Below are 16,661 nucleotides of genomic sequence, written 5' to 3'. Positions count from 1 at the left end.
CAGTCAGTGATTTATTTCATTTTCATTCAAATGTATTGTATTAAAATTTTGGCATAATATTCGTGCACTCGGTGAATTCAAATCATCTCACGTTTTTCATGTGAGATATAATGGGATTCGTCATTAATGTTGTAAGGGTAAGCATTAATTACTCCGGTTCAGTAAAATCGAACTATTTTTCGAAACATATAATAATATAGGCCGATAATATTAACTGTCCAGTATATAATAAATAATTGATTTTGACAATTTTGTATTTTCTTAAATTTCTGTTTATTGCAATTTTCATGATTTTTAAATGCTGTAAGAAATTACACACGTGTACACTTGTTAATAATTTATTTAATTTGAATTGAAACGCATAGAAATTTGATCGCAATGTGCGAGCCTCGGTGAATTCAAAATCATCCTCCCCGGTTCCCCATTTTCGAATAACTTCACGCATCAGGCATGCGATGAAGCGAGGGGTGATCGAGGCGTGCTGCGGTCGACGATTCCGTTGGATCTCGCGCGATGATTGGCCGCCGCGGTCGGCCATTCCGAGCTGGCGTAGTAATAAAGAGGCTGCGAGAGCCAGGTGCGCGCGCACGACGGGAACTACTTTCGCGCGTTAAAGCGAACAATAGGGTTCCCAGAAGTGTTTCGGACGCGGTCGCGTGTCGTGCGTAACGTCGTGTGCCGTATGCATTTTTTCCCCGTATTCGTCGCGCGAACCTACGCACCCTGGGACACCCGGTCGGCGACGACGTATCCGTGGTGACGCGCATCACGTACGATGGGCTCAACGGTCGAGTGACGGTCATTCGGACGCGGTGATATTCACCTTCTCTCTTCGGACAAAGTGTACGCGCGCCCGGTGAGTGTCGGTTCGTTCGTTCGTTCGTTCGTTCGTTCGTTCGTCCGTTCGTTTCCCCGAGTGAGTGCCTCTCATCATATTCCCCCCCCCCCGGGCCCCCCCGTCTTCCCCGATGAGTGTGTGTGCATAATAATTGAGAGAAATATTCAACGGCACCCGTCATGTCGCTACCACGGCGAAGATTGGATTACGCGTTCATGATCGAACCGTTGTTGCTCGTGCTGATGGTGTCTGTCTGTGTGCCCGCGGTATCCGGTAAGTTAAAAAAAAAAAAAAAAAAAGAAAAGAAAAAAACTTTGTTACAGTTTTAGTCGTATTTACGCGGTACAGAGGGAAAAATCGCGCAAGCGCCTCGCACGTCGCACGTTGATAGGCAACAGGTCGTCGGGGCGACGTCGACGCCGACGTGCTTTTTTAGCGGAGGAGGGATGACAACGACGTGCGTGAAATGTGTAGCCCATTAGTCGTATATATCGTATGCGCGAAATATCGCGCTACAAGAAACGTTTCGGCGAATACGAACGATCTCGTACCCGCGATCGTTCCCCCTTGTGTCGGACATTACTGCTTCTCTTCTCTCGCGCTTACTACCCGTCTCGAAAATGTCGACCTCTATCACGTTGTCGGTCGCGTACAATTTCTCAAACTCTTGGCGAATATTTTATGAATATTTAGAATGCAAATGTATCAACAGTTCGAATGTTTCTCGAGCGATTGGTAAAAATTTCATCCTCGTGTATCGTCGGTGGCGCGAAATAAAAGAAAAAAAATGCGCGAGAAAATATACGTTTCGCCGATCTTCTCCTCTCTCGTTTAATAAATCGAATACGAATGTGATAGCGATCATTTTAGGGCAATGCTCCAAACAGATACACGTGGTAGTGCATCTGTTTAGCAACGCGCAGAGGTGCTCATACTTTAAAGGTGACGTAACGATACGCGGCCCGTGCGTCTTCATCCAAGTTGACAGACCCTGAGGGACAGGTGCCCGGCCCCTCCGCTTTCCAGGAAGCGAACCATCCCTCCTTCTTCGCGTTAACACGCTCCGACTCGACATTTCGCTGTTTCTTCGATATTTGCGAGTGTGTTCGCGGAATAAGGGAACGTAGAGATCCTGCGGGGATCGTATCCTGTTTTGAGCTTTGACTCTCATTTTCTTGGCAGTGTTCATTGAACACGTTTCGAATACAGCTGTAATTTCAACTCTTAAACGCGTGATTCAACGTTATTGTAATTAATCGTTCTTTCTCTCTTTCTCTCTTTCTTCATCTATTATAATAGATATTGTCACATGTTACAATAAATTGTCCTATATTAAGAGTCAATGGTAAAAAAACAATTACGTTTAACTTGATTAATTATGTTAATTATTTATATTAACTTTATTTATTTTTTATTCTGAAATATACGGAAGAAAATAATTATAATCGCGAAATTGTCCTTAATAAATTAGGGGCGTCATTAATATTTTTATTAATAGATTTTTAGGAGTGAAAAATCACGCAAACAGTGTTTGTTGCTCGATAATCATTATTTTCATTAATTACTGTTTCTTGATAATTTTTGGACAGTCTATTGTTGTCTGATAATTATTTTTTTTTTTTATTAATGACTTTTTTTATTAGATATGATTTGATTTATTAGTAACTATTGGATCATTAGAACTTTAAGAATACGTGTGTCCATTACGCTTTAAAAGTTGACAAAATGCATAATTTATCACAATAATTACCTGCATTCACTGATAATTAGACGTTGTAATGTAATCTCTGAGCGCGATAATATGGAAATTAGGTAAATACAGTGTATGAAACCTCGCTAAATGCTACCTTGCACGTGTGTATTTGACGAAAAAAGTTGTCTGTACCTATATATAGTTGAAATGGTCAACGTGCTGAAACTCTAAACTAACTCGTTCGTGTGAACATTTCATGTCTTTTTTTCTGAAATTTAACGCTTTTTCGCGTCCGCGAATATTGCATTGATTTGACGAAAACAGAAAGGACTCTTGTCAGAACATGAAACTTTTCGAAATGGAAATACTCGCAATAACTCGCAAAATTAAAATCAATGCGAAATGTTACAATTAAATGTACGAAATTGTTAATAAAAATAAAATTTATCAATTTGAAGCAATCATAAATATATTTCATATATATTTACTTGCAAAAGAATTTGACATTTTAATCGTCTTTTAATCATCCTTGGTCGCGTTAAAAAAAATATATATATATATTTTTTTTCTAAAGGTAACATTAGTCTGCCTTCGAAAATTCAGATATATACAATCTGATATAATCCGACAATAATTTTCTCTATCGAACCATGTGCAATGAGAGTTGGCAGAGGATAATTATTGACGCTTTGCTAGATAAATTTCTATCTTGACTTTTCACCAGGACATAAATCGCAGGCTTAACGTGACGTAATACTTACATTGATTACAATGAGTATTGCCGCGTATATCGTTGTAAAATGGCGAATAAGGAAAGTCGGTAAAGTCCAATAGAGAAAAGATAGGAAAATTAAATAATGCGTTCGCATTATCACGGTTCTGCGCATTGTATTTTAAACTATTGATAGAGTTTTTTCCCTTAGAATCATTCATCTATTTTATCTATTTTGTTTCTTACAGTTGTTATTTGATGATATTAATTATGTTATTCATTTTTTATTTCTTATGTAAGGTATTCACAGAATAAAAGTTTGCTTACAATTCGTAAATTTCATGTATACAAATTGATATTGCATCTCATAAAATAAAAACTGTTGTAACTAGTAAACTAAATTTATAGTTATTAATATAAAGTATGCTTATAAAGTTATATTTGAATAAATTTTTAATGGAATCTTAATTTTTAATAATCTAATGGTGTTAGGGTTTTTTTTATAATACTCAGATGACAATTAAAATAGAATTTCCATTATTTGTTCTCTCTGTAAATCATGTACTTTGATTTTATATTTAAGGATTTATAAAGTATAAAAGGATAAGATATTGCAACAATAATTTTTTCACAAACCGTGTCACTTGTAGCTATTAATATTTTTTTCGTTGCATAACATTTAATTCTGCTTTTATTTCAAACCTTTTGCTTGGCCTTAGAAATTAATAATTCTGCGATTTGATCAACTAGTCACTTCAAAGAATCGGGCGAGGATCTCGTTCCAGTCTTTGCTCGCTATATAAATACTTTGCGATACTCTGGATGCAACATGGTGGCGGTGCACTCCAGACGTTCGCCGCTCTTATGTTCTCAGGCTTTCTCTTCTCTCTCTCCGTAGAAACTGATCCGCCCGGACTTAATGTGCTTTCACACGCGACACGCGGCCACGTGCGACAGACAGACGCGGTGCAGGGGTTACATTTCGCGAATATTCAAAGCGTCATGATCGGAATGTCCACCGATATCGTCGGAAAATATTGCGTATATAACGTTATATTAAACGCTAAATATTGATTGCGTTATTTTGCAAAAGTTCGCTCTTTTTAAAGTCGAGCATTCCAGTGCGGATTATTATCTACTTGTAATTGCCAATAAGTTTCGAAAAAGTCACGTAAAGAAATTTTCAATAGATTTAAAAAAAATTGAAGTCTCGTAAAATCAAGTGTGCGTGTGTTTTTCAAACAAATTTTTTTCAAAATAAACATTATCACAAATATATGCAATCAATTTTAAAATCATTTGCCTTTCATAAAAATAAAAATCATATTTACAGTCGGCAATCGGTCTTTACAATAAAAAGTGAATATTTGTCACAATTATAAAAATTTCTCGTAATGGAAAACGTTTAATTTGCATTTTAGCATCGCGTGCGTTAATTGAAAACTCGGTGAATTAAAGCTGACGTATTAGTATAGCCTGCAGCAATCGAGTCGATAGTCGATTTCGCATGTTAGTTGCAGAAATAGATTGAATGAAAAAAACTCTAACACACTCGATATATTTTTCTTTTTAAGTAGCGACGAGTACTGCAGGAAGTCGGCTCGACGCCACTCCCGGGACATTCGAAACCTTCGTGCGACTTAGAAACCGTCGCCGTTGCTATCGACCTGCAACCGGTTTCTCGTTCCCTTTCATCGGTTCAGTCCGGTACACGAGCTTGCCCGGACTCTGCACACGTGTGCGACTGGCCGTGCACAGCACACGTGCACGCGAAATGCGATCTGTGTATATGTATTACTCTGCTTCTGCTTTCGTTTCCATTGACTTGCGCGCGTGATATTTTCGCTAATCTCACTTCAAGCACACAGAATGCTGTCGCATCAGCTGCATCTCATTGTCAGCTTAATATTACTATTGGTATTACATATATTTCATAATCGAAACGTAATTTGAAAAGTGATGTTTATCACAAACTAAGGGAAAAATTATTGTACGAATCGTAAAGGTAATCTCTAAATGCAATAATCTGGATTAAAAATCTTAATCTTAATTAAAAAATCTTGATAAAGAAATTAAATAAAATTATTATATTAAACTTTGATTTTAAAAGGAACTAGTAATAGAATATATTTTTTTATATATGAAGATGGATTAAAAACTATTTCTCTCTCTCGCTCTCTCTTTTCTGCATTCTAATAAAATAAAAATATATCTATAAAACAACTTTATTTAAAACAATTTTGTAATAATTTCTATAAATTATAATTGTATGTGCAGAGCAACTAGTAAACTAAAATTATATATAAAAAATAGTCTAACCGAGGATATAGTTGAACTTTTTTTTTTTTTTTTTTTTATTTAGATAATAGATCTTTAGCGCGCGAATGATCTCAGATCTATGTCTTCTGATCTAACAGTTCTGATATTTTTCGTTTTTACACGATCATTCTTTTCCGTCGAAGAAGAAAGGATAGGAAACGACTAGGTATCTCGCGGCATCTGCTAACTAAAGGGCAAGATCTCTGCTGTCCTATCGAGAACCAGCTCGGGTATTTGCATTCGTCCCTCTCTCGTACAGATAGATGCCTCTAGCGTTAAACCGCATAATTAAGGACCCTTGCTACCGCGCACGTCCGTCCGTCCGTTCGTTTCCTGCTGCCAGTTACGTCGTCCCAGAAAGATTTGAGAGGGGCTCCGTAGTATCACGGAAGAATCGAGGATTGTGCCGTCAGTCAACGCGCGAGACGGCGACGTGTCCTTATGGAGGATCGCGCCTAGAGATCTATCTCTCTCGCGAGCGCTATGCAGATTCCGAGAGGAGTTCGATTCGCACACATCCGCGAGAAAGAAGAGATTTTCAGACAAGCAATACAGAAGCCGCGACCTTAGAACGTCGATTAGACGTCCGTGGCTCGTGACAGTCGAGGCAGTTGCGAGACTTTTTCTCCGTATCGCTTCGGATCGACGTGAATTCCGCGCGATTTTTTTTTTCTTTTTTTTTTTTTTTTTCTATTATTTTTTTGATAAATGATTTCAGAATTACGATAACATTTCTTGCTTATTCTAAATTTTTAACAATGCTATTATAATATAATTTTATCAAAAATAATAGATTTAATTAGATATTCTAAAATGCGTATATAAGTGTGGTTTTATGTAATAATTTTTCTCAATTATTTTATTTAATTAATTCCCTTAATTATTTCTTTAATTCATATTTTTAAGTCATTTAATATTTAGCAGCGAAAGATTGAAAATTAATTAGAATAATGGCTTAGATTATTTTTGTATTTAAAAATTATATTTTTGTATTATTTTATATTTATATTTTATTATATAATATTTAAGAATTATATATTTTTTTACTTTTAAATAATACTTTACTTTTCGAGAAGATTGCGAACAATCGGCCTTTTTGTCTTTGACGATAGTGCTAAATGTCCCTCGACTATATGCATTCATTTTTTCATTCTTATCTCCGAGGACACAGACTTTTTGCGTCTCTGTTTCGACGTATTCTCCCATGTCAGCTGGGGTTTTTACACGCGTGACATGAGTGAATTTTTCATTCGCTAAACGTCCGGTGTGGTCTGACGAAGAAACGCGAGAAACGGCGGCGATTCGAAAAGAGACGAGATCGGGAGGACGGAGAGATCGGTTCGCGCGCGGTGAGAAGACCACCCGGTGTCGTTTTCCCGCAGCGCACGTGGAAGCGGTTTAACGCAATCCGGATCCATATCAGCTTAAAACGTTTACTTCCTGAGGCGCGAGAGAGCACAAACAAGGATCGTTGTTCGTGCCCGATGGCAGCGATTTTTCCCAAGAGCGCGCAGACGTGGATAAGCGCGCGTACCCGGGTCAATGCAATCGTATCTATTAATCATGCTCGATTCCTGTTACCATCGTTTCGTCTCCCTTAACGTCGACGTAAGAGAGCGCTCTTTCATCTGATAAATGGCAATGAGCGTGCCACGGTATGGCGAATGTGCTCTACACACGCGGCTAATCGTCGATTGATTAATAATTCCTCTCCTACCGTATAATAATCATGGGAAACTCGTGTTTTCGATGGATTCGCGAAATTCGAATCCTGTCTGATTCATTACCCGCGAATCTCGTTGATTAACAGCGGTATACTTGAACCTTCAAAGCCTTATAGCTACATCAGAAATTCCGTGATTATAAATCCAGATTTATAAATTGATATATTTTTTGTCAAATAAAAAAAAAATTAATTATGATTCTTTAATAATGTAATATTTTGATATTATAACCGATAATGATTGCTTACACAAGAATGGCAAAAATGTTGCAATTTAATTTTAGAAAATTCTTTATAATACAATTTAATATAAGAACTTTTTGTCCGAAATGCCGATATTAAATTATTCGCATTGCCAGTTAACGAGACGGTCAAATACGCTCGTCGTATTTCGCGACGCATCATCCAAGTGAATTTTACTGGCATTCAGTGCACTTTTAATACTTTTTCATCAAAATTAGTTTTCATTTTAAAGAATGCTCCTTTCTCTAATTATTATCATCGCGTTATGGCTGTGATATTTCGATCGATGATCGTAAGAGGAATCGGTAGCAGAAGCGTGCATTAAATTCATATCGGTTCTCTCACCGTCAATTAAACACAAAACGGCGATCTTTACGCGTCGCAATACGAGAGATCGTTGAATTTATGCCATTAATTTCCACCATAACGGCATCATCCGATAACGAACGCGTAGTTGCGACGAGCCTTTTGCAATCAGCGTCGTGGAACGATGCCTTGATTAATTTTTCACGCGGTCAGCGAAGCCTATATATGTCTGAAAGCCGGGCCCCCCTTGGCAGACACGGCCTGTTGGCTCATATTACATGCTCGCGCGACGGAACAATCGAAACCCGTACTTACGAAGCTAACATTCCATTAAACGCGCTGGTTATCGCGCCTTGTTAATTAATATTGTCTCAGTATATGCAATCAATAATTCGCGCTCGAGAAGTACCTTTAATTGTACTGGAGATTGAATTATTTGAAAATACGAGTCGCTCGATGTTTAGAAAATCATGATTTTAAAAATCTTTTTATTTTCTTTGAAATTTCATCTTTACAAAGATTGTTCTGTTCTCTGTTAAAATAGTATTTATAATTTATAAGAAACGTATATACATTTGATATAAATAATTAATAAACTTTGGTCTAATTATTTATTTTGCTTTTATATAATAATTTTTCTATAATTTTAATAACTTCTTAATCAACTATACATCTTATAATATTTACTCAAATAAAATATTTATATAATATAAAATTATTTTTTCAGCACTAATGTTTCTTTTATTTCCACGCTGTATGTTTAAGCTTTCAATATAATAAAGGGAACTTTATTTACTCGGTGAATACTTAATTTAATTCTGAGAATACGCGGCTATAGGCGCGGACGGAAGGATCATCCGGAAGTTACGTCAGGTCCTCTTTTCAAGCAGCATCGCGCCGGTGGCGAGTCTTTCCTCAACTTGGCGTATATAACGAGGAAGAATCCGCGTGTTAACGTCTTTCGCAACTCTCGTAAGTGAGAAACACCGTTTCTAGCGAGTCCCATCGAAGCTAAACTCACGCTGCGAACGTACACACACATACATACGAATCCTTTTACTTGTTTTCCAACCATGTGAATCACCGTCACGGTAAACACGTCGGCTTATCAACCGCCTTTGCTCCCACAAACGCGGTCGCGATCTTGCCAAACGATAACGCATGCTGCACGCTTTCACGCTGATTGGTCGACTTGACTTTAATTGGGCGTCTCAATTTCGCGCGAGAGGAAGCGGGAGGAAGCGGTCCCTCCGCAGAGGCACGTCGGTTTCTTTAAATCGTATTTATATGTGCTGTCGAGCCGACATTGCATTAGTCGGTCAACGAATTTACGATTAAAATGCCGCAAAGACGCGATCGTTTGTGCCGAGTCGAGCTTAAAACGCAGTACTTTCGAGACTCTCGCATTAATTAGCAATCTCGCCGATAAGGCATTTGCGTAATCGTGGAAATCTCAATTTGCCGGCGATATCTCACTTGTAGATTGGAATAATTTTTGCCCGGGATAATTAAGACGCTACCGTTAATACATGCAACTATGTTCGATGACGCTTTTTCGACTGTGAAATGAAGTTTTTGCACATCTGTACAATTTATTATAAATGTTTGTCAACTTTAATTTCCCCAAAGATTAAAGATAAGATTTTAAGAAAAATGTATGCGCAGTATAAAATAGATTATTTAATCACTGAAACGCAGTCGTATAAAACTCGGCCGAATGTAATCGAACACAGTCGTCGGCGATGCAAGTGGCACAGTGGCGAACACGCATATGCGAGAACGCAATGAATGCTCTGTACGCACCGTATATTGTATCGCGAAAGAAAGTGGCCGGCCGGCAATTTTATCGTGAATTTATTTCCTACGTGAATAATAAAGTCGCATCCCCCGAAGTTCATGCAGATGCGAATAAAACCACTACTCGATTTCCCGGAAAACGTGACCCTTTCTCCCCCTTCCCTTATCTTTCGTTGTCGTACTCTCTACGAAAACGTGACTTTCTCGTGTCCCACCCGAGCTCTTACCGCGCACATACAGTGTCATTGTGTAATGGTCCTTGAACCAACATCGACCAGCAGCAGCTGGTCGACAGTCTCCCACGCCCTGCTGTTAAACGGCACGAGTCCTTGTTGAATTCCCAGGATTTGAGGATTTTGTGTTTTTTTTTTTTTATCTTCATTTTATGTTAATTTAAAAAAGCAGGGCAGAGTTGCCGGTCAATTATGTGTTTCCCGTGACGTCTTTTTAAAGAAAATTATGAGTTTAACTCGGCAAAGATGCTTTTAAAATTCTCTTGTCGATTTCTTTTCATTACCATGTGAATAAATATATTCGAAAAGTTGATGAATGCCATGTAAGATTGCGGATATTCCGTAACATTTGTACATTTAATTATAATTTCCACGTCAAATCTTTAGCATAAAACATATTTTTAAATTATTATTATGTATAATATTTGATTTACTAATTTTGATATTATGATGCTTATATTTGATTCTAAATAATTTTTCTTGAGAAGGGAGCAGGGAAAGAGGATTACAGAAATTTGATAATTTAATAAAAATGTGTTATTTATTACGCTGAAATTAAGCAATTCTAGTTACAACAATCTTCATTAATCGCTATTTATCTTTATACGTCAAAGAATTTTCAGCTGGTCGATTCAATTCATCGATCAAATGTCACATTGCAGATATTTCGGTTCCAGTTACGGTTATCCGAGCGTTTCCTCCTCCGTAACGTTTCGTTTCCCCATAATAATCGCGCGCGACATTCGTCAATCATCACCGTCGGTCGTGCATTTCCGTTAAGCTTGGCCGGGCGAACAAGTGAGCGGCTACAACGGAATTGCAACGGGCTCGTCTCTCCGTTTGTTCTTCCCTCTCCCTCTCTTCTATCCGCCCCTTTAACGACGAGACGATCGCACGCATGCCATATAGCTACGCCGGGGAATCGACGACGATCGCACGTGTAATCGCATCGATGCGAAAGCACGTCACGCCGTTTGATCGTGGCTGTGCTCGTCGGGGCGTCGAACCATGTAAACCTTACGTTACACGCATTTTCTGTGTGCGAGCATCACGCCCGTAATCTTATTTCACAGCGTTAAATCTGGCTGTCTAATCCTAATCTCGTCCCGACATTGAACGCGATCTCCATGTTAGATGATAAAACGCAAAATGCGAAACTTATCGGCAATGTAAATGTTGTAATTTGTGAGATTATAAAAATATTAGCTTTAATTTCATATTTTTAAGTTACAATTTTAATAATATCACGTATTATTCATACGACTTTATAAAAGTGTCTCGTAAAAAATCGCATGTATATGTTTCTTTGAAATCTTACGTTCAATTTTATAAATATAGTTCTTATACATTTATACTTAACGTCGAAACGATGAAAATTAGCATTAGCGTGCAAACCACACGTCAACGAAATAACGGCGCTCCGATTGGTCGTTCCAACTTTCTTCCACGACGTTCCACAGAAACTCGGCGAGCACTGACCGCGTGGCAAACTCTGTCTTTCAATTAGCATTATTCTGAGATGATATGCGAAAAGGGACTTTGCGTTAATTAGCGAGCGCTTAGCTAATGCAGCAGCGAATCAAATTGCTGATGAATCGAAAATGACGTTTAACCGACTGAGAAACCGGTCGCGCCAATCTTTTTATTTCTCATGTTGCTACCGTATGTATTCCTTCTATAACTCGATAAATATTTCGTCCGAGACAGAATAGGGCGCGTCCTTTTGAAGTATGCTTCCTGTGTCGTGCTTTTATTATCAAATTAAGAGATTTCCCTCTCCTCTGGCCCAGCATTGCAGGCCACAATGGACCCGTATTGTTTGCAGGGCCGAATTTCTCGGAACGTCTCCATGAGATGGAGGCTGTTCGCGTATCGCCGCCTTTGTGTAATTCTTCGATATTTAACTTCGATGCCGTAAAGTTTCCTATAAACTTCTTCGCGGTCAATGTACGCTTCCTCGATGATCCAATAAATCCACATAAATGCCACTGAGTTTCAGTGTGATTTTAGACTCGAATAAATCTCTTTAACGTAATATTGAAAACATTTTGTCGAATATACTTTTGATGAAACTTTCTTATGGCAAAAAAGATGTTGGATCGATAAAGAATTTAATAAGTGAGTTATATTATTATACAATTTATTATTCGAATTAAATATAAAAAGATTATATTTATTGTCAATAGGATATATTGTTTATATATTTTTTTAAGTGAATTAATAAAAAATATATAGAATACATGAGAAATTTGCAGTTATTTGAATTGATCACACATGCGCGGTGTATGTATGAAATATTCTTTTTTTTTTCTTGTGACCATTTTGGGTCGTGGAGGACTTTTGTACGATTATCGATTGCCAGGTGCGTTTTCGATAAATCCCCGAGCGTGACGGAACGCGTTGAGAAAGGGTGGCATTTTGTTTGCAAGGTGGATAGTACATTTCCGTTTCTTTAGTCGTTTGAGAACCTAAAAGTTATTAAGAGTATTCATGTTTGAATAATTCAAATTATTTTTGAGCTCGCGGAGATTACAAATTATAATTTATATTATATATTATGAGATAGAGAGAGGAAAAGTGCAGACTTTTGTAATAACGTATAAATTTGTATGATGCATATTTTGGGGTGAATATAAATTTATGGCGATATAAAATGTTTCATTTCACATTTATGTATAAATTTATGTCGGTATTATATAGGTTTCTCTTATATGGAGTACGTGTGTTTCAAAATATCTCTGTTGATAAAGAAAGCTCCAGGAGTCCTTAGATTTATGTAATGCAGCGAATCGTTGCATCCAAATCGCCAACCTTGCGGGACATAATTACGTTTAAACGACGAGAGCTCGTCCCGACATAATTACGAGCAATTGGTATCCGTAACTTAAATCGAAACACGAATATGATAAATAACAGTTAATATGGAACACATGTACCTGCATACATCTTATACCTGCTTAATTTGATCGTATTTTTTACATTTTTTAAATTACAAATAACTTTTCAAATTGCAAATAATTTTTTAAATTACAAATAAGTCTCAAGAATCACAAGATATCATATATCTCATTTTTATGTTATGTCATTCGACGTAAAATTGCCAATCTCTGTATTGTAAGTTTTTTTTTTTCAGTTTAACAATTTGTAACAGTTAATCTTGTTGTTAAATACAAACATGATTGCAAACATTATAAATACATTTTTACTTGTCATCATTAAGGCAAAATTATTAATTGAAAATTTAAAAAGAATTTAATATAATTTCCCAAAAAGATTGTTGAAGTTATTTTTCGGGATATATTGTACATTCTTAACTCATGTATTATTCAAAATGCAATATTCCTGTACAAGAGTAGGACGGAACATTTTAACAAGTAGCTTTGCAGGTCAGCTGCCGCGTAACATTGCAAAAGTCTCTGTCATTATCCAGCGTTGGCTAAATAGTATAATGGGCGGAGAGATATGTGTCATGCGTAATTACATGTGCAGGACGTCGATTCCGACGCGTCCTACGTTTTTTTTCTCGCATCGTCGATTTACGGTAGGCGCGGCGCGACAACGATGTGTGTAATGGTCGACCGTAAAAATGTGACATGCGTGCGACAACAGTAACGGAGAGAAATCAGTACAATTTAGCTCTCGTTAATCGCGCGGTCGAGCCCTCACGCTATTTTTCTTTTATGTTTCGTACACTCGTTATTTCGATAATTTGTCCCACTCTCGTTATTTTCGTTCGCCGCGCACGTACTTATATGGTGATCGGCGACGAATTATTGCCGCAAGACCTCGGCGCCGATTGTCGCTGCCGATTGGTGCTGCTGTAACGAACGATGGCGCGCAAAAACTGTCCTGGTGGTCTGTACCAGAGTCACGAAGAATACCTTGACGTATCCTGTCAGCGGCAGGTGCGAGATACGAAGGTACGAAGCAACGACATTTTCACCGAGACTTGCGGTCTCCCTGACGAAGCGATTCTTCAGCAGGGAGGGAGGGCGGGGGGGGGGGGGCATGCTTTGACATTCATGCGAGATACAAAGATAGTCGAGAGTGATCGCGGAACTTTTAGATGCCGAATTTATTTATAATATTGTATTTGTTAATTGAGAGAATTTTTAGGTTTACTTTCGTAGCATATATAATCTATTTATAAATAGAATGGAGAACTTACACGTATAAAAGAAATATTATTCGCAGATTGAGTTCTAATCTAGCGAAATAAATAAAAAGAAATCTAATGATAAATTCTTTTCATACATATGTGTATATAAATGATCTTTATTCGCGCGTTGTATAGATATTTATATTGCGCGCTCCTCTTGGCGATCGTCGGTCACGAAAGAATCGTCGGACGAGTACTTAATCGTGCGTTGGTATTTGGGGTCAATAAGGCGAAGAGAGAGAGAAGGAGAAAAAGCGAGACGGAAAGGGTCCGGCGATGATGCTGGGAGAGAGAAAGAGAGAGCAAGATATATTTCACGGCGTGCACTAACAGAGAATATGCATGTGTATTGATCCTTGAACCATCTCTACCTCGGATCAACGTGTTCGCATCCAACACCTTTCTCCTCCGCTTCATCTTGCCCCTCCCTTGCCGAGACTCTCTTTCCCTCTCTTTGTCCTCATCTCGCTTCTATCTCTCTCATCTCCGTCTTCGCGCGCGCCTCCCCGTGATAATAATTATCCGTTCGAGACTCTCGCGCGCGGCGCAGCCAAAGTCACGATCTTTCTTCTTGCCACTTCCCCTTATGCAGGTTACGTCCGAGATTGAGTATCGAGTGGTATCTTGCAATCGATTATATCTCTCTCTTTCTTGCCACGCCCGCTCTACCGTCAATTTACCTTGGCGCATTATATCCGCGGGACTTTTAATTAATTCTTAATACACTTTTCATTGGCAGCGTTTTGTACTACAATCTGCATGATTAATCAGTTTCTTTAATCTTTTATACGCTATAAATATCTAATAAAGCTTTATTTGCGTAGCGCTTGAAATTAATTAACCATATGAATTGTGCAGCTATATATTTTTACACATAATAATTTTTTATAATATATATGTCTCTGAGTCATTCAATCTTTTCGATTCAGTCTTTTTATAAAGTCTAGACTTTATTAAACTTTGTTTTGCAAAAATTTGATATTTTATAAAAAAAAAACCTAAGTTTTTTTTGTTTTTTGTAAAAGTAATTTTATGAAAAATTAACACATTATGCGTATATTATAGATTACAATGTGTATGTATCTTTATCAGCTTTTATTTATTAATTATTTACTATAAAAGTAATAAAATTAATTTCAAACTTCGTTCGAAAATTAAGTGTATTAAAAATTCATAAAATCGTGCATTAAAAATTTTCTCAAAAATCTTTGTCAAAGAAAGCAGCATCTGATCTAAAAAAAAAAAAAAGTTTTTATTAAATATTTTGTAACATTGATATTCGTCGAATAAATTCTCTAAAAATTACAGTATACGGATAATTATATTATTATTATAAATATAAAGTAACGGCGCCCAATATAAGCTCTTCTCTTTTTCTTTGTTTTTCTCAGCACATATTTGCGTGCCGATTATCACTACAGTTTCTCAGTGTACTACAGCTTCGCTGTAGGTATAAACTAATTAACTTACGTGCCCGGTTCCTTTGCATAATGGCCAGGTCTGCGGGAACCTTATGCCTCGTACCGAAGGAGGGCTCCGGCAGGTCGGCTCTTGCGTACGGTATCCCCTCGCGTATTGTTCGGTCGTGCCCTGCGGCGATACCCGTGCATGAATATAGATACGTTCCTGCACACACGCCGCTACGTTATGCGTACTTATTCATAACGTACGCCGCGACTGGCATGCCCGGCCGACATCGACTTTATTATCGTGAGGCTCAAGAACACAGGGGATACAACACTAAGTGTAATGGCCCTAGGCTGAGGCCTTACATCGACCTAGAAGGGTTCGGACTTCTTCGAGCTATTCACGGTCAACCGCGATGATGATTTGCAATTTTGCATATATTTACGGAGATTTCGTTTCGTTCTCACGTTTAAGAAGAGGCCAATCGTTATAAATCGTGGAATGCGTTCTGAAATATATTTTACTTTTCGAATAGCCCCGAATGAGTGTTGCTCGTTTAATTTAGAAATTTGGAGTAGATTTTATTTTGATCGGCAACATCAGAGTAATATTAACGAATAAATATCTGTTATTAGATTCAAAATATGTGAGAAATGATGGAAACTGTAAATGAGAAACGATTATGAAAATATGATAATTCACATAATATTTATCTCGGGCATTTACTTTCAGCGAGATGCACAGTCACGTCGACAGAGTTTCATTCAGAAAACGATAAGCTGTTTGAGGTCGAAATTTATATTTGATATTGTTCAATTCACAATGTGAATTACATGTAATTACACGGGCGGATGATAAGCACACACGAATGATTCTCATGAATTCCGAGTCTTGGAACAATGATCGATCATGATGACTAGTAATTTTACGAACGTGTATTAATTCAGTCACGTTCAATGAAATTTGAACAATTCCATATTTGTTTTTATTTGAGGCAGTAATTTCTTTCCTTTCATCGTAACATAACGTGCATTCTAAAATATCCTCTGTGATATCTAATGTAAGTTAGTTTCTCCGAGTTCACAAGAGTCTAACCTTTTCGGTATGTTGGAGAAAGTATTAATAAGTTCGTTAACTAAATGCTCTGTAGAAATCTTGTTATTTATTACGCTAAACAAATATACGCTTTGTAAATATTACTAGCTTCCTTAAGGTATCTTTAATTCTTTGA

General features: G+C 37.5%; 1 protein-coding gene across 1 annotated transcript in view; it reads left to right on the top strand.

Moving 5' to 3' along the window:
• The first annotated feature begins 624 nt into the window (after window positions 1–624).
• Window positions 625–16,661, top strand: part of N (uncharacterized) — a 247,626-nt gene continuing 231,589 nt past the window's right edge. The window contains exon 1 of the mRNA XM_072906052.1: window positions 625–1,111. Coding sequence (XP_072762153.1) covers window positions 1,018–1,111 — 94 coding nt within the window. The 5' untranslated portion in view covers window positions 625–1,017. The remainder of the gene's footprint in view (window positions 1,112–16,661) is intronic.

This window comes from Anoplolepis gracilipes, chromosome 14, assembly GCF_047496725.1.
Source record: "Anoplolepis gracilipes chromosome 14, ASM4749672v1, whole genome shotgun sequence".
In the NCBI taxonomy this organism is placed as follows: Eukaryota; Metazoa; Arthropoda; class Insecta; order Hymenoptera; family Formicidae; genus Anoplolepis; species Anoplolepis gracilipes.
This window is presented reverse-complemented; position numbering and strand designations above follow the sequence as displayed.